General features: G+C 35.8%; 1 protein-coding gene across 1 annotated transcript in view; it reads left to right on the top strand.

Annotated features, from left to right (window-relative positions):
- The window catches only part of SLX4IP (SLX4 interacting protein), a 79304-nt gene that overhangs the window by 3349 nt on the left and 50765 nt on the right, over window positions 1-25190 (top strand). The window contains exon 3 of the mRNA XM_027788387.2: window positions 2838-2886. Within this exon, the coding sequence (XP_027644188.2) occupies window positions 2860-2886 (27 nt within the window). The 5' untranslated portion in view covers window positions 2838-2859. The remainder of the gene's footprint in view (window positions 1-2837; window positions 2887-25190) is intronic.

Genomic DNA, 25190 nt, shown 5'->3' on the forward strand with positions numbered 1-25190 from the left:
CACAGTTATAAGGAACTATGAAATGCAGTTGATTTTCAGTTGGTAGCTGCCATTTCCCATTAGTGTCTCTCCTGACCGAGTACTAGCAGCTGCTGTTTCAAGCATTTCCGAGTTTTATCTTCTACTATGGTGGTTCTTATAGTTGTACTATGTTTACTTCTATAGAGTAGCACCTTACTGCATGACTGAATTGAAGTATGATGTCTCAAGTGGTTCAGAGCACTGTTCCTTACATTTGCTGTCGGTAAAGTTGACAGAATTTACTCTTGATAAAATAGAAAAGTTTATAGGGCTGTGTTGTGCAAGGGAGAATGATTGTCGTGTAATACAAGGCATGGTATTCCAGCTTCTGTCTGCATGACTGTTACTTGCAAATTGGGTTTGCTCTATGTAGCTTTCTGCTTACTTGCAACTGATAAAAGTCTAACTTTGAGCTTTTTCAGAACGAACTTTATTAACTGTATTAAAGTTTATTTTCAGTAGTTAGTTACTTGCAGAATCGTTTTCAGTTCAAACTCATTTTAACCTGGTTACAGTAACAACCATTTTACTTCTCTCTCTTTATTCTTTTACTGTTTCCGTTCCTTACTGCTTGGATATTGATAAGATACATAGAAAAAAAAAACCATTGAAGTAATTTGGAGTTTTCCTTGAGCCAGTATATGGAATTGTGCCCTTGTTACTTACACGTTTTCTCGTAGTTGTTTTGCGGTCTTGGATTTCAGCATTTGGATATTTGGAATAGAAGCACTACATAGAGGTGTTTGTTTAGTTAAATATGATTACTGTTGAATCTTAACATCAAAATTACCTGTGTTATGCTACGTGGGTCTTTATCTCGTTTTGCACTTTTTTGAAGTTAAATAAGGATAATGACTGCATTTTGAAATGTGTATGTGTAGTGCCTGACAGAGACACGTATCACCAACTTGAGTTGTATCCTGAAATTTTGACAGCTCTATTGCAGTACTTTAACTGGAAGTATGCAATGAGAAATGAGTATGTCTTCCTGCATTCTTATTGTTTTCCTATACCGACTTCTACAAAATTGACTGGATTTCTACATCTTATTAAGAGACTAATCCTTTAAGATATTTTAGAGTGTAAAAGGCAGCTGTATCCAGTGTAGTTTCTGTTGCAGTTCGTCTACTGCAGGCAGTAGCTGCTGACACTTGTTTTTTCCTCTTGATTTTGAAGCTTGAACTGTATTGCTTGGGTTTTCTGTCCAATCCAAGTCTTGTCCTTGCCTGTTGCTATTGTTCCTATCCTGTGTGAAAATAGTGTATCTCAATTTTTTTTTTATTTCTGGGTTTTTGTAAATATTAATTTGGTACTATAGGGCCATTCCATGTCTCTTGTGCATCCTAACATTGTGGGGTTAGCTGGAAAGATTTTAATGAATTTAACCTAATTTTCTGCCTTTTGACAAGTGAATGTTTAGTTCCCATTTATGGGGAGAATGATGGACTTCCTCAGTAGTTTTAGGGGTACAATGGTAATTGTCAGTTTGGAGAGGAAAAAAAAAGTTTAAAAACTGCAATTGATGTGGAAGGGGACTAGACTTGTGGTTTGGCTTGAAAGCCAGCTTGAAGCTTGTAGTCATTTGCACGACGCAAGGTTCTTCTAAGGGGGATGGAGTGATGGAAATCTTAGCAATTAATTGAAGGTTTCTTTTTGCATACAAGGTAGTGTGCATTTAACTTTCGGCATGAATTAATGCTTCCTGAGTTACTTGGAATGATCTGAGGCAAGGTCAGTGTCTGTGCAGCTACACGTTTCACCCAATATCCTAAATCAAGTAATCTAAATTCTTTTGGGGATAAGCAAGAAAAGAGGACATCCAAAGTTTGCTTCACCTTTGTGCAACCGCAATAATGCTCAGGTTACATTGCTTTATGCCTGTAGTAGTTTAAAATTGTAAATATGCATTATGTGTATATATGCATGCTAGGTGAACTAGAAGCCATAGTTTCTTATTGCAAAAAAAAAATTAAAAAAAATTGGCTGTGCTTTGTTCTTGAACTGGTTCAGTCTCTGACACTACTGGTTACCAGAACTGCAGGTAGTGAATGGGTGTTTCAGTTCGAAGTCTGCTTACTACTGCTTGGTCCAAAGGCAAAGTTTGGAAGTTGCTTAGTGTTACTGAGCCCCTGTTAAGAGAGCATATGGAGGATATTATTTCTATAGGGCCACTGATATGTGCAGGCTGATGTGAGCTCCCTAGCTAGGTAGAAACGGAGTATCCACAAGACAGGAAGGGATGAACTTGACGTAGAGAGTTGTGAGGACTCTTGATGGGAACACATATTATTTCATAGATTGGTTTTTCTTGAAAATACTACTTTTTAAATTTTGTGTGGTTTTTTCCCCCTCTTCATTCTTTCTTTCTTTAAGTTATGCAAGGGGATTTCGTGTGAAGGTGTTATTTTGAAAGAGAAACTAGGCTAGGGGCCATATACACAGAGACCAGTGGTTGAGACTAGTAAAGGAATATGGCAAGCTTAGTTTGCTGCTCTTTGAAAGGCTTTTTGAGGATAAATTATGTGGGTTTGTCTGTCTTGGTACTGGTCTGAAAAATAATTCTAATTTTGTATATCATGTGTTGGATGTTAAGTGCCTGAACAGTTATGAGGTTCACTAAAGGAAACCAACACAGGTAGCTAAGTAATTATCCCTTAAATAAAAGTTTGCCTTGGTTTTCTTAAAGCAGAATACGGAGTTTGAAGAACAGTAGTAATGAAAAAAAAAGAGTAATAGATTTTAGAAATGCTTTTCAGTTGGTATGGAGATCTGAGTTTTTCTCTAGCGCTGATCACTTTTAATTGATGTTTTTGTAGGACCAGCTTCCACTGACCTGTCATGGCATCCAACAAATTTGTCATTAAGGTAAGTAGAATGTCATAGCTTTAATTAAAAAAATAAAAATGTAATACCACTTAGAATGTGTGTATCTTGACTTTAAAAGTTAATGGTGATGAGGTGCATCCTTCAGGCTTCTGGTCATAGTAGCATATTTTGTATCAGCTTTTCTCTCACTTTGGAAGCAAACTTCTTGAATAGCTGCCGTATCACAGGAGAGTGTGTCTGAGGTCAGCTGAAGATTAAAATCATATAACTAAAAGTGATTAGTTGTGTAGTTAAAATTAGAAATTGCATAGTTTCTCGATAAAAGTGTTTTCTACCTGAAATAAAATTTATGATTATGATTAAAATACGTGATTCTTCTCTTACTGTAATCTTGTAATATTCTTTGTGTACTTCCCAGATAATCTAAGAGTTCCTGGTTTAAGGCGTAACAATGTTTTTTAACTGTTTATCACTTGATTCATTTGCATCTTTTGTTGCTGCTTTTCCCATTTTCAGGGATTAGTTGTCTTATATCCAGTAAAAAGCGATTGCAGTTTATTTTGCAGTATCTGACATTTGGTTATATATCCAAAGAACGATGCCTTTCAAAGCATTCTGTAATAAACATAGCACTTCCTCATTCTTCTACCATAACTATTTCAGCTTATCAATAAGTAAAACTATTTGTTCAGTAAAAATTGTGAAATCCCATCTTTTGGACCTTCTGTCTTGTTTCTGTGTCTAGTGTAGTTTAGGTAATGCATACATTTTGAAGTGATTAGCACAATATATTATTCTCTTGGAAAATGTGTTTTCCAGGAATTTTCTTAACAGAGGAGACATTTTCCTCTGAGGATAAGCTTGGGTTATTTGGAGGGCAGCTACAAAAACCTTCCTGACTGATCAGGCTGTGGAAGCTGCTGAAGCTTTGTTTTTGTGGGTAACCAACCTGTTCAACAAGCAGACCAAATGCTTAATTTTTGTGTGTTATGTGTTCTTTTCCAAGGAAAAATGCTGTCATTTAGTGGGACGTTTGCTTTAATCTTTTTAATGTTTAACATGATTGCAAACCTTAAATTGCCAGTATAATGTCTATACTATTCACTGCTTCTGAATTGATACAGGAGTTAGGAGAAATTTCTTTAATTTTGAGTATATTTTAGTTGATACGCTGAGTCTGTATGTCACCGATACGGGTAACAATAGGGGCTGAGCCTGAAGGCATTGTTTTTCTCAGCTGAGAACTCTCGATATCATCAATATTAGTGTAGGCACCCAAGAAAACAAGTGGTGTGAATTGAAACATCTTCGCTAGATAAGAAGCCTGAAGATGTTTGATTACTGACCTCCATTATTACAGCTTGCTGATTCAGCGTAGACACTGTACTGGTATTCAGAATGTACCCTGGCCATCACTAATTAGTTCAACATCACTGAGTATCTGAGCAAATGGATCGGTTCTCATTGAGCATGTGTTTGTATGTAAGGAATAGCACAGACAGAACTTCTGAGAGTGCTAATGAGATATTCTCTTTCTGATAGTATTTGAGAAATGAGGATACATTTTTGCATCTGCTGAATGCTGAAAATTAACTTTGCCTTGACTGAAATGTGTCAAATATATAATGTAAATATGTGAAAAGCTGATTGAAATGCACTTTGTGCACAGATGCTAACACTTACTAGACTGGGGATTTTGTGTGTGAATACTACCTTTTTTTCAGGACTGTTCAACTTTCACATAAATTTTTCAGGAAAGATCCCTGTGCCTAAGATTCTTCATTAAAAGGCAGAAAATATTCTCACACCTTTCTGCAGGGGGAGTATAGAAAATACTATATTCTTACTTACAGGTTCCTTGTGTTTGACATAGGGGTATTTTACAGTCTGTTTAGTGCATGCTTTGTTTTCTGTATTCTCTACTTTTAAGTTTTTTTGATTTTGCAAGCATGTGTATTTTAATCTTTTTGGTAAGATAGCGAAAAGTACAGCTTATCAGTCGTTCAAGTCTTAGCTGACTGGGGCGTAATTAAGAGGAAAACACCTATAATGTGTTTAATGGCTTTGCTTCTTAACAACATGTATTTGATATGAGTCTCTGTGCCTCCAGTGTAATGCTCAGTTTTTTCAGTAGAGGGAGTAGTTTCCTTATTTTTGAAAGGTGATCCTACCCTTGGTTTTATGGGCAATTAACAGCGATTGAAATAAAATAATTGGTGCAGTAAAATAGCTTTAAACCTTAATACAAAAACCTACAGTTAGGTCCTAAACATGCTTTCTTCACTTGCCAAGTGGCTGGATGCTATAGTGTTGTGATGTGCAATAGATAATATTTTATGCAAGTTAATTTGATTGGCAATTTACAATTTCAGGAAATAATGATACTTCATAAAGCATTGCATGGTAAAATACCCCCAAATCTGGAAAAAAACCCATACAAATTTAATTAAGTTTTCTCTGTGTGTTGCTAAAATATTTTACTGCTGTTCTGAGATATAAATCTTAACTTTAATTGGTGAGGCTTAAAGCAAAATCATGAACTCTGTATGGATTTGAAAAATAGCATCACTAGGGCCTTGTTTAAAATTTTGGACAAACTAGAAAGAATTGCTCTTCCAGAATTGTGTAAATTGACTTTATTCATGCCAAACTGCAGAGCTAAATTTAGTATTTTTTATGGCTGTAATAGAAAAATCTAATTTATGGTTTTCTGCAATTCATTCATTTGCCAAACACTGAAGACTAAGTTGTTCAATTCAATATAAGACAATTCAATAGCTCAACTCAAAAGGAAGCTCTTTTTACTTTGCCATTTCCTACTTTGAAAAATTAGGAGCTCTGTTCTGTCTCAGATTTGTAGGTCTTTGCTAGCACATAGATTAAGATAACTATAGTTTCGATGTTCCCTCTGGTCAGCCAGCATACTCTGCAGTCAGATTTTCAGCAGTGTTCCTTGTTATCAATTTAAAATACTGCCTGCTGGAAGTGTATATGAAACTTTTTGGTTATTCCTACTTCAGACTTTTTGCTTGCTTTAAATTGCAAGTTCCTTTGAAACAGCGAACATGTTTTTCTGTTTTATATTGGGCACAAAGATGGAAGTACTGGAAATGATTGGACAGAAAAATGACAGTGTGACTGTAATGTGGTCAATTTCCCCCTTTGTTTTGCTTTTGTATGTTTCCTTTGTTATGTTGATGTATCTTAATGTAACCATTAAGATACTGATTTATAACTAAAAGGCATCTTAACATCTGTCTCATAGAAGTACTGGATGAAAGAGAGTGCGGGTAGAAAGAATGTTGATTATAGGCCCTAACAGTAGGCAGAAGGAAATGGAAAGATATCTTTCCATCAGACAATACACTAGGATGTACTTAGTGCTGTACAGGTAGTTTTAGGGTCTGTTCACAGGTGTGTAGTATTGTTGTGTTTGGTCTGGAATAAGAAAGTGAATAGTTTAATTTGAAGAGGCTTTTTCTGATATTTCCCTGTGTTAATGTTAATAGATTTCTAATGCTACGCTTCACCACATCGCTGGCCTTTCTAGTGCTTCCTTTTTTTTTTTTTTTTTTTTTTTTAGCTACCAGTTGAAAGGTAATACAGTGATAGTATCTCAACAAAGATTTCTGTATTGAATGTGCCTGTTTGGATGATTCTTAGGTGACATCTAGGTGGGATGGAGAGATTAAAGTTCACATTCCTCTGAAGTATGTCCATTGAATTAGCTGATCAATATTTCTGTATATATTTTGCCCAGTGAGAAAGTGGTATGTTTGCTTCTTGTGAGTTGTTTGGAGTGAAAAAAGCTAGGGAGATGAGTAGGTTTTCTAATCTTATTTATTTTCTCTCCTGTATAATGAGTAATGGAGGATAGTAAATGCATTTTACTGCTATGTTAAGACTATAGATACATGAATGCCGTGCTCTCAAGTGGAGAGCAAGAATAAGGAATACTATTTGTGTTTAAAATTTTGTGTGTTGTGACTGCTCAGAGTACAGATTATTTTCTTATATACATAGTTTTGAACTTGTTAGCATGCAGATTTCTAGTTTCAGTACTAGGGTTTTTTAGAGTGCTTTGTTAAGATTACTAATAAATACAGTATTTTCTCATGCCCATTTCTTTTCCCCATTGCAAAACTAAGACATTTGTATAGGAAATTCTTGTACCTGGAGTATTCAACAAATGTTTCAATAGAAATGTGCTATAATTAGGTTTTCTGCAATTAGATGGCATTTGTAAAAGTATTCTAAATCTTCAAAGTAAGGTACTGGTGTTCTCCAAACTGATTAAAGGTTGTTGAATTTTACATGTTCTGTAGGTTCTTATGTTTGCTTTTTGGGTCTTCAAAAATTAAGAAATAGTTATATTAACCATTAAATAGTGGTTTTCTAGAGATGGAGTTCTAAAGTGGCATTGCTCAGAATAACTATAAATACAGGTTGGTTGGAATTGTTACCGTCAAATAGCATCATATGCTTCACTGGGCTGTGATATTTATTTCTATATAAATGCATAAAATATGATACTTGTCTAAAAGGGCTTAAAAGTCTTAAAGAAGAAGATAAAAAACTGGGTGGCAGGGGACAATATGGTGTAAGATAGGAAATAGAAAAACAGTGGATAGAGGGGCATCTATTTAGTTTTCTTAATTCTGCATTTAATTCTCAATTTCATGGGACCAGATATGGAACAACTAAAGTGATGAGTAAATAAATCCCAGAAGAAAGAAACCAGGAACTTGGGAAGTAGAAAGGGGAGGAAAATTAAGTGTGTGATCTAATTCTGAACCTTCTGGAGTCAATGGAAGTTTCCTGACTGACCTCAGAGGATTAATTTTCAAGCCTAGGGAAATGATGAGTGGATGAAGAGTTGAGAGATTAAAGTGTTAGCAGAAGGAGAAAGGAATAGGAAGCCAGAGGGGTAAACATCAATAGTGGAAACACTGCTTTCACGGAGATCACTTCAAATAAGGAATAAAAGGGTAGTTGAACTTGCATTACTTTTGTTGGTAATTCACATAAATCTGGTTAGTTTTAAAGTACCAATTGTGCCAGAAAATTAGGCTTTTGGTAATTGTGAGCACTATACTGTTGCGGCAGTGATATGGGAACCTAAATAAACACCATATCAAGTGGTACTGATTTTTTTTAAGATGTAATTAATTCAAAGATGTAATCTCTGTAATATTTGCTGTAGGCTTTACTTCTGACCAGCGCTACCATATTTTACACCTCTACTCTTCTGCTCCTTAGAGATCTTGGTGGTACTGCCTGCTTGCCCCCTGAGTCCAGCAGCGAAGGAAGAAGGGATGGGAAGCTTATATGCAGACTTCAGTCTCTGAGTCCAACAAAGCATCAGGGCTTAGCAGAGATGCTGCATGGGGTCACTAAACACCTTTAGGTCCTGGGAGAGGCTTCAGCTTGCACTGTAGGTGAAATACTTCGATTCTTTCCAGTGAGTTCAGATGGAGGTTAGTGGGCTGTGGGAGGTAAAGGGATCCATGTTTCATGCAGTACCTGGTAATGCTGTGTACAAACAATTTCAAGATGCAGTCTTTGCTCTTGATGTTAGTATCATGAAAATGCAATATAAAATATTTTTTAATTATTCATGTGGCCTCTCCCCACTCTGAACAACGTAAATGGATTCCAGTATATGGAGGTTATCTGAGGGTTTGATACATAAGTGTTCTGACTGGACTATGGAGAAGAGAGACTGTAGGAAGTGGACTGGGAGAAGACACTGACAGCATATTTTTATTTTTTCCTTATGTTTCAACCATGTTGATCACAACTTCCTTAAAAGGAGTCTATTTTTAAAAGCAAAATTATTGCTTAGTTTCAATTCTTAAATAAAAGCTTTGTTTCTGGACATTTTGTGTTCCCTGCAGCTCTGATTCAGCTGTGACTCTGCAGTATTTTTCTTGACTCAATAGCCAGACTTTAAATGGTACCACAGGACATGGCACCCTATTTCAGTTCTCTGCTGCAGTCATTGCTAAGCATTGATGACGCTCAGCTATTGTGAAAACCCTTTAAACTGCTGATAAAATGATGACTCATGGTCACCTGATGAAAACAGATTCATTACCATGACTCCAGATACTTTAGATCCCATGTGTTTCACTTCCCACACGAGTTATTCTAAAAGGGATGACGATGCAGTTATTTTCTAACAGTTGACAGCTGCTCAATTAAGCTGTGACAATGTGGTTGGCAAAAACTATAAATTCCAGACTTTTTTAATAATAGTTTAAGGAACTAAAATCTGTGTGAGCTATGAAGAAGTCGCCAACATTTTTTGAAGTGTTATTTGGAGTGTTTTCTAATCAGATTATACATTTTAGAATTCATTTACCATTACTGAATTAAGTTCTTTTTACAGTGGATCTGACCCAAACCTCACTGAAGTCAGCGGGCTTTGGTTCAGAGCCTGTAGGAGTATATTGGTAGCACACTGTACCTGACTAAGGACATACTAATTTATTTTATAAACAGCCCTCCTCAGTTCAGTTTATCTGTCTTTTTTAAATGTAGTCTGTTTGTCTATAATTTAAATGTCTAAAGAAGTTAGATTGGAGAAATACTGGAAAGTGATACAGCCAAATAATAAAACATAAATCCAAAAACAAATTCCAATTTGAAAAGAGTAAAATGAAACTCCCTGTGTTGCCAACTTGTGATTACCCAGGGACTGTGAAAAGATTGATAAAGTGAAAATAGAACTATGAAAAAAACCATTAAATTAGACTTTAGGTGTGTATGATTCTGTATTACGAAGCAGAAAAAGGTTGTCAACAAGTAATTGAATGTGTAGGGTAGTGTGGGATGGCTCATTCACGCTTATGTGATCAGGAGTTCGGTGATTTTTGCCTTACACTAGTTTCCCTGTGGTAACTGGAAATATTTCTAACTTGAAATGCTGTGAGACACCATGCGTAAGAAAATAAAAATATGAATTGATTTTGAATGTGTATGACTGAAAATTTTGCTAGAATGGATAATGATCATTAGAAAACTTTGATTTTTCTCTTTCTTTTTAAACAGATTTTGACTAATCAAAATTCATGCTTTAAAATTTAACGTGCAGATTCCTACACTTCTGTAGTTATATCTCCATTCCTGGGTTTTTTTCGATTTATTTTCCAGCTGACTCATTTCAGACTTAGATGATAAAAGTTATGTATTTATTCTGTAGTAAAAACTGGGGCCCATCTAGTTTGAGAAAGAATGGTCTGACCGAATTGAATGTTAACTTCAGATACTAAGAAAAGAAGGTGGGAGCGAGATAAATTTCTTAAATGCTAAAGTATCAGTCATACAAACTATGCCAACAAATTACATATGGGGAAATAATAGCTTGTTTGTGTGGTGGTGTTTTTTTCCCATGAATCTCTTTGCCATTTTCATTACCACAAGCAGTGTAGTAATGAAGAAGCAAAAAGTTGCAGATTTAATAATGAAATGTAGTAATAATGTCAGAAACACATTTGAAAAACAAGCTATGCTATGGAGTGAAATGGTATCTGAATTGACAAAAGAACTGCTACTACAGAAGGCAAGTTCTGTAGAGTTTATCTGTATCCTAGCCCTTCTCCTGTAGTATGTTGTTCTATCCTTCTGTTTTGTAACAGAATCTACTTTTGTCTTTGTGTGATACTGAATGAACAGAAAGAATAACCACTTTTACATAATGAAAAAACCCTAGATTTGCTGTAAAGGTTCCTTTAGTCATACAGACAATTGGTAAATGAAGATAGGTCTTGCCAAGCCATGGTGTCTGTACCTTTGCGTATTAAGCTAACCTACTTTTTGTTTCCCTGCTTCATAGAACGCAGTATTTTTAATGCAGCCTACACAAAAGACAACTCTGCCTTCTTACTACAAAACAGTATTTGTTGGTGAGAGATTTTCTCTTGGGAAAGTGGGGAAAAAGTCGTTTGTGGTCTAGATCATGTGCAGATGGTTTTGAATCAGAATCTTAACTTCAGTGATTTGAGTTCTTCAGGATGGTCTCTTCCTGTTGGCTATGTACACTTTGCTAGGGAATTATGGTCTGTTTATGAAGCCTTACAAGCAAGTGTCACCTTTCTTGGTTTTGTAGCTTCATTGAGGCTTTGCTCTTTCTGCTGTCTGTACATTTTACAGACAGAACCTCCTTGCATGAAATCCCAAATCTACAAGCTTCAGCAAAACAAAAGTTTTTATTCCTTTTTTGTGTAACCTACCATGTACATATGAAATAGCATTCAAGTGGAGGATCACTGTAAAGATGTTTCATCAAATGCTCATTGAAGAATAGTTGTTAGTCTTGAGGGAGAATGAGGGAAAGAACAGAGGTAAGAAAAAATGATGTAGTGGTTTTCACATGAAAAAATGTGACATACCAACAGAACGTTTTCTCCGCGTTTTCGTATTGTTGATGACTGAGATTTGAGGATATCTGTAAAGGTACTTCAAGACCTCTATCCTCATTTTACTCTAAAAACCTGTAAAATAACTAAACTAAGCTCTATTCCACATGCAGGGTCCTCTTTGCAAGGCCCTTCTGAGTTTCCAGGAAGTAGTAAGGTGCCTGGCATATCTGACACCACTCAACTGGTGAAACAATAGTTTATATAAGATACAGTTAAGTACAGCCTTTAAAGTTCAAGCCAATATTCTCCTATTTTAAACTTAGAGGGCTGTCTTTGTTCATTGAATATACTAGTGATTTAATAGCACTCATAATTAACCAAATATACATGGTCATGGTTTATCCTGCTTTGTATCATACAGATAAAGGCTGATAGAAGAGAAGTGTGTAGCTCTGAACATAAAATATTTGCTGAACTAAAGAGCTGGGAAAGAGCTGAGTCTTTGGCCATTAAGGAGGATCTGTTCAATGCCAAGATCCTAGGATTTGACAGTTGGTAGGATCATGCAGTACATAACTCTGCGTTCTTTATTTTGACATTTCTGTAGAATAAAAATAGGAAGGAGATTAATATAAGTACCACTGCCATAGTGCGTTGCCTTGTCATAATAAGGTAATCTTCAGTAGTGGAAAACAAGCTTGTAAAAAGTTATTCCCTTTGTGGTAGTCTGTAGGTCTCTGGTTCTTACTTTGCTGGATGTTAAACTGTTACATAGTTGCAGTCTGTGTCTTAGGGAATTTGCAAACAATTTAAAAGATGAGTAAGTCTGACACATCAAAAGTTGAAAATGAAGCCCATGATTTAAAAAAAAGCAATCAAACAAAAACATATTATCACCTCAAACAAGTACTGAGTCCAGAGTGTTTGTAGGATAATAAAAAAATACCGAAGAGCAGTGACTGGTGATTTAATCATCATTGGCTGCCATGGGCGTCCCAGCAGAGAAAAATCTTACAGGAGGATTTGGAATAAAAGAATAACATTGGTTTATAGATATCTTCAGAAAATTGTTAAAATTTGTCATTAGTTTTAAGTCTTTGTATGTCAATTTATGCATCTTTCAGGAAATGGAACCAAGTATTTTATTTTGCTTTTATTGGTGAAAACACAGGGTGGCTTTTAGAGGTGACATAAAAAGGCTTCTTAAAAGTCTCAAAAGACAAAATTAAGGAAAATGTTTCTTTGCCTGTGTTCCTTCACCCTTCTACCTGGCAGGAAGTATTTGGTTTGTAGAGTATTTGGATACAGCTAGGAGTACTTGCTGATTATAGACTGAAAAGAGATTTAATTACAGATGACCAGCGTATTCTACATAGTTCAGAAAACTCTTTGCTAATTTGAAGTCATTTTCTGTAGGACTATTAGTGATGGGTCATATGTTGCCATTGTTGTCTTAGAGGGGCCTATGTTATAAAGCGTGTAGAAACTTGGGATTTAGCCTGGTTTTGTAAATTCCTGTTTGAACTGTGTACAGATTTTGGGAAGGCAAGATCCAGTGATGAAGGATACAATAAAAAATATTGTAAGTTCAAAAGTGCAATAACACTCAGATATCATTAGAACCTACCTTTTTTAGAGTATCTTTTGCACACATCAAGAAATCTCACCATATTTAAAGCTGTACACCTAGAAAATCACTTAAAGCTGTGTTGTTGGTAGCAACTGTTGTGACAAGGTGAGGCAGCTGTTACTCACATACCATTATGAGACAGCGTTCTCACTCCACGCAGAGAAAATGAAGGTGGGCAAAATAAAATTTCCAGATTTGTAAGTTGTCCAGGCCGTTGGATCTGTAACAAAATGTTATGAAGACTACTGATTCTCATAGACTGTTGAAACATAATAGAAAGTTTGATCTTCGTAGTGGACTACAAGTTCAAAACTAGTTTAGAAGGAGAAAATGCCTCTGGAATTACCAGCAGCGTTGCTTGTCATGTTCCTCAGAGACCCACGTGTAAGCAGAGCCTTGCCTCACATTCTATTGCTCTTGCCAATTTGGTATTCCTCCTTTACATGGAGGTATTAGGAATAGTAGATTGTCAAATGCTTTAGCGTTTTTTAAGAAGCAAAAAGTGGAAAATTTCAGTATCACTATTAACTGTCTTCGGCTGTGGGCTCTTACGTGGAGCTTTTTGAAATGGTGCCTTAATAATAAGACAGAGCTGTGCCTACTCTTCAGAGAATATGGATGTTCCTGGAATAACTTTAGCTTGTATCCTCCTCCTGAGTGTTTCTATTCAATGTAAGAAGTGTTTGTGACCTTAACACCTGACTTCATCTACCTAGATACTAGTGACTTTACATAGATTCAAATGGTAGTTTCAGAATAAGCAACATAATGGTAGTTAAGAAGGTAAGCTCATTCACTGTGAACATCTGCTTTATAGTAATGCCCAAATCAAAATCTTCTCTGCTGCTGGCTGTCATCATGTTGGTACTTGATTTTGAAATACTACTTCTTTAATCTTTGGATTGCTATGCAGATTTAGTGGTTAGACCTTCGTCAGCAAGTGGTTTATATATTTCTCTAATTTGGCCATCTGCAAAGCAGTTCAGTGATCATCAAGATGTTTAGAACAGTTCCCTTGTCTTTTCAGTAATAGTTTGGATCTCTTCAAAAAGTTAGTATGCTCCATGTTTAAATGGTAAAGTAGTGAGATATTAGTCCAAATGTGTTAAAATCTATATGTAGTTTAAATGTGATGCTGTCTGTTATCTTACTAGAGAGGTGGAAACCAGCAAGGTTTCTTTCAAATGGTAGTTCTGTTGTGGGCTGTGTGATGGAGGTTCCCATGTAACTAAGGTGAGGATTCCAGGCTTCTCCACAAAGTGAAAATACTATAAAAATTCTATTCTGTTGAGAACTTATTCTCAGCGGTGAAGACCTCCTTTGCTTTTATTTTCATGTTTGTAGCAGCACCTTACAGAGACTTACAAATTGGGTGGAACTAGGGAAAGAGAGTAAAGTGAAAAGTGACAGGGATGCGGAGCAGGCTGTGGAAGGTCAGGGTCCTCTGGGGGGTGCAGCTTTGGGATAAGCTTGCACCTGTGTAACTGTTGTTGAATAGCAGGGGTGTATGTTTGGCGACTTAAATTGCATATTATAAGCATGAAAATGTAATAATGTCCCATTAATATTCTAAAGAACAGATTGCATGTGAGCAGGTAATGAGATTGGAATGGTTATACTGCTACCTAAACAGAAAGAAAATCTGTCACTGAATACTTGTGTATTCTGGAGTTTCCCTCAGTGACTTCTGTAGGAAGCTTCTACAATCTGGCATTATAAAAAAATAAATTCTCGGGCCTTACTTTGTTGTTTGCAGCTGTCTTCAACCATTCCATTAATGTTTCTGGACTACAGCAAAAGCCAAATGCTTACAAGTAACTCCACGCTGAAGAAATGCATGGCATAAAGCTCTATTTAACTAAAAAAAAACCGGAAAAACAACCAGCAAACCCCTAAACTCTCTGTTAAAAGAGTCCAGTCATGGTGGGCTACCATTCTTGTATTCCGCCTTTGCAAGATGAAGTTTGGTCTAGGAGGCCAGTGATATGAAAGCAGTGGGCACATCGATGAGGTGGTGCTAGCGGTGGTGGGGGACCCCACCAGTGCGGGGGGAGGCTCCAGCACCAGGCTGGGCTCAGGCAGTAGCTCCCGCAGGGGAGTGGTGGCCCGTGGCCCAGGCTTCACCCAGCCTGCAGCCTGACGTGGGAGCGAGACATGCTGCGTGGTTTTTACCTCTCCGGTGTGTTCAGCTAACTAGTCCCCCTCTTTCAAAGACAGAGAAATGGAAAGCGGCATTAGGTCACTTCAGTTCTGTCTAGTTAGAGCCTTACTGTTTCCTTTGAGGAAACTCAGAACCCCTTCCAAGGGTCATTTACTGTTTGTTTTTATAGTGAATTACCCTTCATATATATTTCTTTTCCAATGACTTCTTGATCATGTCTCTAATTTGGGAAGTAGACTTTTGGTGGCATGTTTATTTTTCTTAAAGACTTAGGGAACAGAAACACAACCTCATGAGGTATGTGTGTCCCAAATGGAATTAGAATGGTCCCACAATGTTAATTGTGTTAATCCATTATATCTGAGTTTTCCTTCTAATTTTAATCCTGTAATTTTAGTGAAGAAATGTTTTGCAGAACCTTGCTTTCCATATGCAAATGAACGGGGGAGCAGGCAAATAGAACCAGAAACCTGTCTCTGATCTTTTTACACTCAACATTCCTCATAACAAACTTTACTTTCTATCTGTCTTTTTTTTTTTTTTTTTCTCAATTTGACCATAGAAATTTCAGCCATGGAAGTGCGGTTCACAGATAGATGCTGGCCTCTGCTTTTTATTGCTGGCTGTGAGAAGAAATCCCAATTAGTGTGAAAAATATTGAGAATTCTTGGATGGAGTGATTGAAGAAAATATTTTTATACTACATATTTGACTTTTAAAATTGCATGTTTTATTGCTAGGCATAGAGTGGGAAGATGGGACAGTTTTGATACCCTTTAGCTGTGGCAGTCTTTAGATCCATGTGTGAATAATAAAGCCGCTAATTGATCTCTGTGTGTTGCAGATAGCTTGCATCTTCTTTCCCCTCATGGTTTCACAGTGCCCTCCTCAGTAAACTATGACAGCAGTGTAGGACTTCGGGTTTTATTATAAAAAAATAACATTTACCAGTAGTTTTGAAGAAATTCCAGTGATTTCTAAGTAAATCAGCAACATCAATTTATGGCAAAAACTTGCTAAAAATTAAAATTAGAGATTTAAGCCACTCATGTTATTAGGGCTGTGATATCGTAGTTACAGTTGTAATAAAAATTAATTACATACATCTTACATGCTAAGAGAATGAGTGAAGTTACCATCATTGCAGATTGTCTTGGGTTTTAATGATGGCAATGTTTGTTGGTTTTAATTTCTTGTATTGGGTTTTTTTTTCCAAATTCTTTTCCTTTCTAAACACTTTAAAGAGAAGAAAAATTAACTTTTGTGAAATAAGAGTTCTCTGTTTACTTTTAGAAAAAGCTTTGTTTCAATTTATTAATTGCTTTATAAAAGGGGGTGAAGATGGAGGTATATGTATGTTGTAGTACTCATTTTAAGAAACTTAAATCTCACCGCTTCTAATATTGGCAGTCTGGCATTCATTGTAAGTATAATAGGTTATTTCATGCTGCTTCTCTTTATATTCATGGTTATGATACTGAAATGTTAAGACCACACACAGACAACAAGGTCTCTAGCCACTTACGCATGTAAACAGTCTGGCTTTTTACAAAGTGGAAAAATATTTCTTGTGCAGTATTTTAACATGATCAGCATGTTAAGGCTCAATCTGCAACTGTGTCAACATTTCTTTGGCTGTAACCATTAATTCTGTAGCCTCTTGATAATATGTAAAATGTGAAACTGGTTTGTTTACTACTGGGATTTGTCAGCAATTGCTGTCTGCATTTAGCTTAGTACTTTCAAATAGATAATAGATCAAAGAATTATTTTGCATCATCACTCTGGTTGTAGTAAAACAAAGGATTTTTTTTTCTAGCTGGCTTTGGGCTCTTTGAAGGAATATTGGAGCAATAAATTTCATAAATATTGTTCTTATATCAGTTTGTTAGTAGGCACAGGTACAATACTTTAAGATTCTGTAACTACTATTTGACATTAATTTTGCTATAGAGACAGGAGCATACATCTGTTTCAGACCTTTGTTATCATGAGATTTGGCATGGCTTCAGCACACCTAGGATTTCTTGTTTTGTGTAAATTTTTTTGTAATGAATGCACGTTTTCAGCATTCTTTTTACCATTAGGAACTGCAAGTGCAGTGGTCATGTGCAATGTTATTTGAGTGCCATATCTTCACAAAGAATTATGAAGACTACAAGTTCTGATAACTATTCTTCATTTATTTATAGTATGGAGCTAGTAAGAGTAAAAAGGCATAGAAGCATTTTTATGGATATCATATCTAGTCAAACAATAAATACTTGTTTTTATATAGCGTCTTTGATGTCTGTTCTCAAGGTCTTTATTAAGAATTTATGAACTTAGATTCAGCATATCTTTGAGGATTTACAGGTACCAAAAAAATCCCAAACAAACCTCAGAACTTAATAGACACATCTACCAAACTTTGGTAAGGATATTTTTGTTTACTTAGTAGGCTGTCTAGTCACTAAATAAAACTTGCCACTGCTCCTGAGAAGGTTGCCATTAATTAATTCCGTGATCTCAGGGGCACTGAATTAAAATGTTAAGCTTTTCTTGTAAGTTTGTACAAATTGAAGTATTTGTTTTCTATGAGTATTTTATTCAAGTGAAAAATAATAGTATAGTATAGAATGCGCACTGATCTCTAAGACTGCCACTTTAAAAATCTCAAAGACAGAATTGCAATATAGATGAACTAAATTACTGGGAGGAAGTTCAATTTTATGAACAGTCAGGTTATAGAATAAGCTATTATCTGAAACTCTTAAAAGGCAAACCTGCATTTTTAAAGTCAGTATTATAAAATATTTAATAAATATGTCAGTATTACTATAGGAGGTTACTAAAACTTTCAGTTGGTAGGTCACTATCCTTTAATTTTTAAGACTTAAATGCTCTTTGCTGCTTAAATTCTGTTACCATTACTGAATACCACTCAGGCCAGATGTTTTGTAAGTGCTAAAATTTGAATGAGTCTTTTGCCCAGTAAAAACCAAACATACCATTCTCCCAAACAGCATAAGAACAAAGAGAATGTGTTTCATCATTCCTGTTCAGCTGTCTGGCCCAGCTTCATTTCCTTTGATGGAAAAATGATAAATAGAAATTACAAAGGGAGGCAGCAAATGATCATTATCTGCTAGTTAAAACTAAATTCATGATGGCAGGTTTTTTTTCTAAGATTTTAAACATTTCACTTAAATTGTGAGTTTTGTGCAAAGAATTTTAGTACGGTAATTGGAACAGAATATTTTTTTTTTTTTTTACAGAACCAGATCATCTTCTAGCTGTATGTTACGGTATTGTAAAGCAGCTTCTTTAGAACTGTTCCTAATAATTTTAGGGTTTTTTTACCCTTCCAATGGCTACTGACAACATTTGGCCTCTTCGATACATATATATATATGTACTGTATAATATTTATGTGTTTCTGTATTAATCTGTATATTTTTAGATATATTAAAAAGTTATTTTTTTACTTCATTTTCCCCTGCAAACAGTAAATTTTGGACATGCTTACCAGCTATGTATTCTAGTATTTTGAATGGTAACAAGCCACAGGCTTTAAGAAGCGACAGTAATTGTAAGCTGTTTTGTGATGAGCCCTTTGCCAATGGTTTCACAATCTTCCCACCAAGTTATACACATCTGGGAAAATCAGTTCACATTTATTCACTAAATTCAATTTTTAGGGAAGAAAACTCTATTGAGACTGATCTTAGTGGGCCCTGCTGGGCTGGATTTTAGAAGGGGAAAGATGGAGGCTGTCTAATTTGAAAGTAAAAAAGAGAAAGGGTGGGATGAGTGACCGAAACAAAACAAAAAACCACCCACCAACAACAGCAAAAGGCAAACAAACCAAAACCTGCTGAAGATCCTTATTATTTATGTGGCAGAGACTGCAGGTGGCTGACATGAGGATGGGCTAAAGTGATTCAGTAGTCTGGGTGAAGAAAAGACTGATACTTAAGGAGAGGAGTGGAGCAAGAATGAAGAGAAAATTAATGATGGACGTCAACACTAGAGCAGGGATGTGCAGGTAGTGTTAAACTGAAAGATGAACTAAAAGATTGAACGGAGAGAAGGTTAGGAACAGGGGAGAATTCTCCTGCTTGCCCTTTGTTTTTGCGAAGTATGGAGCAGGGGGAGTAAAACAGCAATTGGTGATGGCTTGATCATGAGATGAGGATTGGGAGTTGTAAACAATATTCCAACGGATGGAAAATCTTGAGTGGCAAGATTAACTGGTCAAAACATTGGTTTTGGCAGCTTGGAATGGGGAAGAGATTAGGAATACCCAGATGCTGGCAAGTGTCGATTTGGGGGGATGGTGGGCACGGTTGTCTGCTTTATAGTCTGTGCTGTCTTTTGCACAATGGAAGGAGAAATTCAGGCCCCTGAAGTAAAAAAAAGTTGCAAAATGTTTTATCTTTCTCCAGTACTAATCAAAAGAAAGGATGATGGTTTGCTGTAGATTGTATTGGTTCAATGGGCAGAGACTTCTGTGGTGCTTCCAATCCTGCTGATTTCCCTGTGGGAGTCAATGTATCACCATATGGTAGATTTTCCTTAATTAGTTGTCTACCTGCTCTTACCAAGGTCCTACTCAGAAACTGTTTAACTTTGCAGTCATCTAGGTGCATGTGTGATGTCCTTGGCCTTTTAAGTCTTTCTGTAGTATATTGTGACTGTGTTTTTAGTTTGTCACGGCTTCGCTTTGCGTGTTTTTCAGACAAAGAGATGAACAGTATCTATGTAAGGCTGGAAAAAACAAAAATTCACTTCAATGTGATATTCTTACAGGAGTAAGTCTTTAAAGGTGTACTTAACTGGCATATAGCTAAAGCTATTCCAGAAGTTCCAGTTTTCAAGACATTTGTCTCCTAGCTAATCCTACTTTTAATCAGTTAATGGAGGATAAAATAAATTTGCATAATCTCCACATCCTCAGCAGTATAGAAGGACAGTATTTCTTTGAAAATAAAACAAACCCCTTTTAAAACAGGAAGTCTGTATGACTAGATTTTTTACATTCTTAGTTCATTATGTTTCTATCATCTATGGTTATATAAAAGGTCTAACATTTTATCCAAAAAGTGTGTATTTCTTTTAATGGCTTTTAAAAACTTGTATATTTGCCTGAATGTTTCAAAAATGCTTGGTTGATAAATTGCAGAATATTTTTTTTAAGGTGCTGTTATTTTTCATTGGTTTTCTGAAACATCAAATGTAAAATTTTGGTCTGTGAAGAACTTTGCACTGAATCCTATCAATAACTTTATTTTTGCTAGTCAAGCTAATTCAGTTATTCATGACTTTACTGTATAATTTCAAGAAGACGTAAATTTTAAGCTCCAGATCACTTTTTTATCTATTAATTTCTATTGTAACTATTTCCCAGTATTCTTCACCCTAATGAAGGAAAGGTTGAAGGCCGTATTTAATAACTTAAAAGCCAGCAAGATTTGGACTATCTAGTACTTCTGTCATGTGATGATCATTAATATTAATGAATGAATATGTTTACACACCCTGGTCTCTAGTATTCTCTTTGATGTTAATTACTGTACAGTAGATCACAAATTCATTCTTGGTGTCAGACAAGTAAGGAAATACTTCCTCTTCATTTAACTGTGTTCCTTGGCAACATAGTAGGTCTTATTAGTTGATTAACAAAATGTATTTTTGCTATTTTCTGTATACAAATACTTGTTTTCTGTCTTTTTAAAAAGTTCTGAGTGGACCTTTGTTACTAAGTTGAAGCAAAAAAATAATATAAAGCTATAAATACATGGCTTATATGTAAGTATAATGAAGTTTAACGACATTCTATGATTTCATGATGAAGCAAAGTTCTTTTTTTGTCTTCCCCTTACTAAGATAAAATGGACAGTGGTTCACTTGTTTCTGTCTCTGTGGTACTCTGTGTTCCTGACACTGAGGAACTGTAATCTGTCGTGTGCTGTCATCTCTGTTTCTTCATTCCTTCTAACAGACAGGTGTAAGCCTAGCATAGTATCAATTTTTATTTTTTTTTATTAAAAATGAGCTGTTGCTTTCCAAGGGGTAATTCCCTCTGTCTGTAATGGTTGGGGTTTTGTTTGTGGTTTTGTCTTTTTTTTTAAACCATGGAAAAATTTAGGGGTTTTTGCTTGATTTATAAAGTATACTCTGTCCTGTATTAGCCCTTTAAAAAGGTAGGCAGTGACAACTCACCCATGGCAGTCTAGCTTTGCAGTTACTGTTGCAGATCCTTCGTTGGTGTACTCTTACCAGCCGTTGTTTTTTTGGTGCGTGTTTTTTTGCAACATGTTTTTCTGCAATAGTTTTGCTCCTGTGATTTTCACACTTAAAATTGTATGACAGCTGTGGGTTTTTTTAAACCAATGAAATCACATTATATTAGTAGCATCGACGATCACATATTTTAATACAAAATTTCTGACTACTGGTAGGCATTGCTGAAGTTCTATCAGAAATGTTAGTGCTGTACACAAAGAGGCCTTTCCGTCTTGTCAACCTTTCTTTTTGAACTTAGTGGGTTTCCAATAACATGGGTACAGGTGAATTTTGTAACAGGAAGAAAAGAAACTTTCTGACCTGTAACATGATCTGTCTATTGGAAGAAGAATGCTTCATAGATCTGTGTATCTACTGCCCACAGAGGGTAAAACCTTCACACAGGATACTACTGTTGCATTACCTTTAGAAGAAAGGCAAAGTGTATTCCCTAAAAATGACCCTGAAATTCATGGCTAAATGTCATGAGCAAAATGCAAGTAGATTCACACTACTGAAGCAGATTAAAAGCTTTAAAATATTAGAGTCGCATGTTTTCTGAGATGATTATTCATCTTATTCAACTGTTTTAAAAATTTAATCAGTGTGAAGCTTCTGAATGTGCTTGTTTGTACATATCGGCAGGTTTCAAGATCCTGAAGCGTATTTTCTGTCCTCAAGTACAACAACTTGTCTCTAAATGTGTGTCTGTAAATTTTCTGCGTCTATGCAAAGAAGTTACAATGGCAGAATTTGACCCCGTCTTTTAAAATCTATTCTTTTCCATTACTGCTGCTGTTATTTGTATCATTTGTTTCTGTAGTGGAGATGGATTTTTTTTTTTAATTAGACTTTAAAAAAATTACTTAAGCAGCTGTAACCAGAAATACATATAGGAATCTTTATTTGTTAAAAGGGATTATGAAAACAAGGTAATTAAACATGATGCTGCATTGTAAAAGCTGTCTTAAATGAAGTCTTAAAAACCCACTTCTGTATTATGCCAAATTGATCTTTAGTTCTGCTGTTTCTGTACGAGTAAAAGTGCTACTGGCAGATAAGGTTTATTTCTATAGATTCATGCAGAAGTTTCTTCTAAAACCTCCAACACTTTCTTGTAATACTAAAGTATAAATACTGTCAGGATATTTAAAACAGTTATTTCATTTCCCATGCATGTTGAGTGATAGTGCTTTTTAAAAATCCTTGGAAAGCAGACCTAAATACAAATCTTGTAATGTTAAAACTTCAATGGAAAAGACTCTGGCAGGTTACATTTCTTTCATACTTTTGTGTTTTCTTTGAAAGAAAAACTTTCCCAGGTGGTCATTGCAGGGTACTGAATGCGACCAGTAATTTTATGTAAGCGTTTAAGTTCATAGCCCCTGCCAGAATTCCCTATTTGGTTATTGGATTCATTGCAAAGAGTTTTTAATTTTTTACCACTATCTTTACACTATTAAATGAATGCAAGTTGAGGGTAAGATTATCTGCAAAGGTCATAGTGAAACTTGAAGCATAATGGACAAAGTATACTTACTGAGGCTGGAACTAGAAATAAACACACAAAGGAAAGTATATGGCCATACTGATTGTTATAAATTAAGTGTCAAGGTTTCAAATCTGGGAAAGTATCATCAGAATTTATAAAGTTCTATTTAAATAGTCCATTCTCCTCACTTCAGACATCTGTTACTGGTTATTGTTTGAGTGACCACCATGTACATTATACAAAAAGGAATGTGTTTTTTGTAAGATCTCTGCTAATGTGGCAGATAAAATCCCAGTGTTTGATAGCAGTGCCAAAGGGCAAAGAGGTGCTGAACAATATTCCTCATCTTTACCATAACTTTCCTTCCTGGAAAAACAGGCTTTGACAGTGGGAAAATGAAGACAGAGATAAGGAGAGGTGGAAAGAGGCTTGGGAACTGAGAGTGATATAGACCAGAACTGTACTTCAGCAAGCAGGGGGGAAAAAGTCTTTTCTTATGCTGATGCACCAGTAATTATTTTTTTTTTGTCAATTACAAATTTGTGTTATATCTCCTTGCTATGGTAATAAATTAAAAGGACTAACAAGTTAATAAACAGTTGTTTTTGTTGGCATGTGGTATAAACTGGGTCTACTTTTACAGCTCTCACAAGTGACTGTTGACTTTTTTAAAAGAAAAATGTGCTATTTTTATTAATTTAAAATGCTGATACCAGTCTCAAAATTTCACTTTTCAGAGGAGTAAAATTGGAACTTATGGAAATTTACTCCTTGCAAGATATGAAGCAGTTGACAATGATGGTTATCTTGTTTTTGTTGATTATGGGCATTAAATTCCCATGCAGCAGGTGGGGATGTTTGTTGTGTGTGAGCTGTATTTCTTTTCCCCCTTTACAGAGCTAAGCAGGTAGATACAGGTTATGGAAAACTAGGTGTACTGCAGACTTGTTAAGTAATCCGGTTTGTTTTCCATTTTAACATATTGCTGGATGTACATAAACATTGCAGTTAAGCAAAAATTTAATTCAACTAGGTGATATCTTAGATGCTCATTATTAGATGGCATACTTTACTGAGCTGCTCTTTTCTGTCAGTCTTACTATAGCACTCACTTGTTCAGAATGTGTTAAGGAGGAATTGTGACCTTGGCAGTCATGGAGAAAGCATTAGGAGACCTATGGCAATTTTTCATGATAGGCTTGCTGATAGAGCAAGGAGAAAAAAAAAAATCTGTTAAATGTAGAAATTTATGTATTTTTGGCTAGAACATTATAAAAATAAAAAATTACGGGATTGTTCTATGCGAGATTATAATTTTATGTAGAGGTGGTGGTGGTGGTGAGCAGCAGTTTGGTTCAGTATGGGGTGAATCTGGGAGGCAAGTGAAGCAGAACGAGTTTCCTGAGGGAGAAGGCACTAGCCCGAGCATGATTCTCGCTCTGTATTTGCACACAACAGGAGAAGGTGCTAAGATGCATTTGTAGAGTTTTGCTGTTTGCTAAGATGTCATTAGAGCCAAAATTTTTGAAACAGATGTGCTAACTTTGAAAACTAATTTTCCAGTTTAATAATGTTCTTAGTTGCAAAAGAAACAATGGAGTTTAATATAGTTGTCTATGTTAGTTAGTTTGTACTCTGCACTGGAATAAGCACACGGAAACCTGGATTTTAGCATGTGTGTGAATAATGAAGTTTGGCAGATCTTTTTAAACTGCTCTAGTTCTATTTATTTGAGAGTGCCTGGTATGATAGGACTAGAAAGTTGTCATATCAGTGTCTAACATCTTAGCAGGCAAATTAGCACAAACTCCATTAAGGCAGAATGAATGGCTATACAGATGTGTGTTGTACATTGGGAAAAAGGTAAAAGATCCATTGTAAAGAGAAGTCATGCATCACAGCCTTCTGGCTTCTTTACAGTCACTGGCAAGAGGGGCAGGGAAATCTGGTTGGTACAACCCATTTAGATTCTCCAAAAGTGATTGACAAGGTGCCTCACCAAAGTCTCTTTTAAATGAGCTTGAGAAGGGAGGTACCTACATAGATTACCTGGCTGAAGGATAAAGGTGGATGGAGGCAACAGTGGAGCTGAACAGGGAACTGTGGCAGACACTGTATTTGTAAATGACCTGAGAAGAGAGCTGAATAACAAGGGCATACAACGAAGTATTGCAAAACATCTCAAGGATGTTCAATGACTGTACTATTAAATGACAGATGAACAGGTAACACGATGTATGTGGGGATGAGGGAGAACACCTTCAAACTTACGGATGCAAAGAATGACTTTTTAAAGTTTATAATACTTTCTGAAAGCATCAGCTCAATTCACAGCAGCATTTTAAAAAGCAAAATCAATTTGAGGAATTTGTAGGGACGGAATGAAGAAAACAGAAGTTAATACCATCGCTGTGCCATGGCACAAATTGA

This window comes from Falco peregrinus, chromosome 11 (assembly GCF_023634155.1).
Source record: "Falco peregrinus isolate bFalPer1 chromosome 11, bFalPer1.pri, whole genome shotgun sequence".
NCBI classification, from domain to species: domain Eukaryota; kingdom Metazoa; phylum Chordata; class Aves; order Falconiformes; family Falconidae; genus Falco; species Falco peregrinus.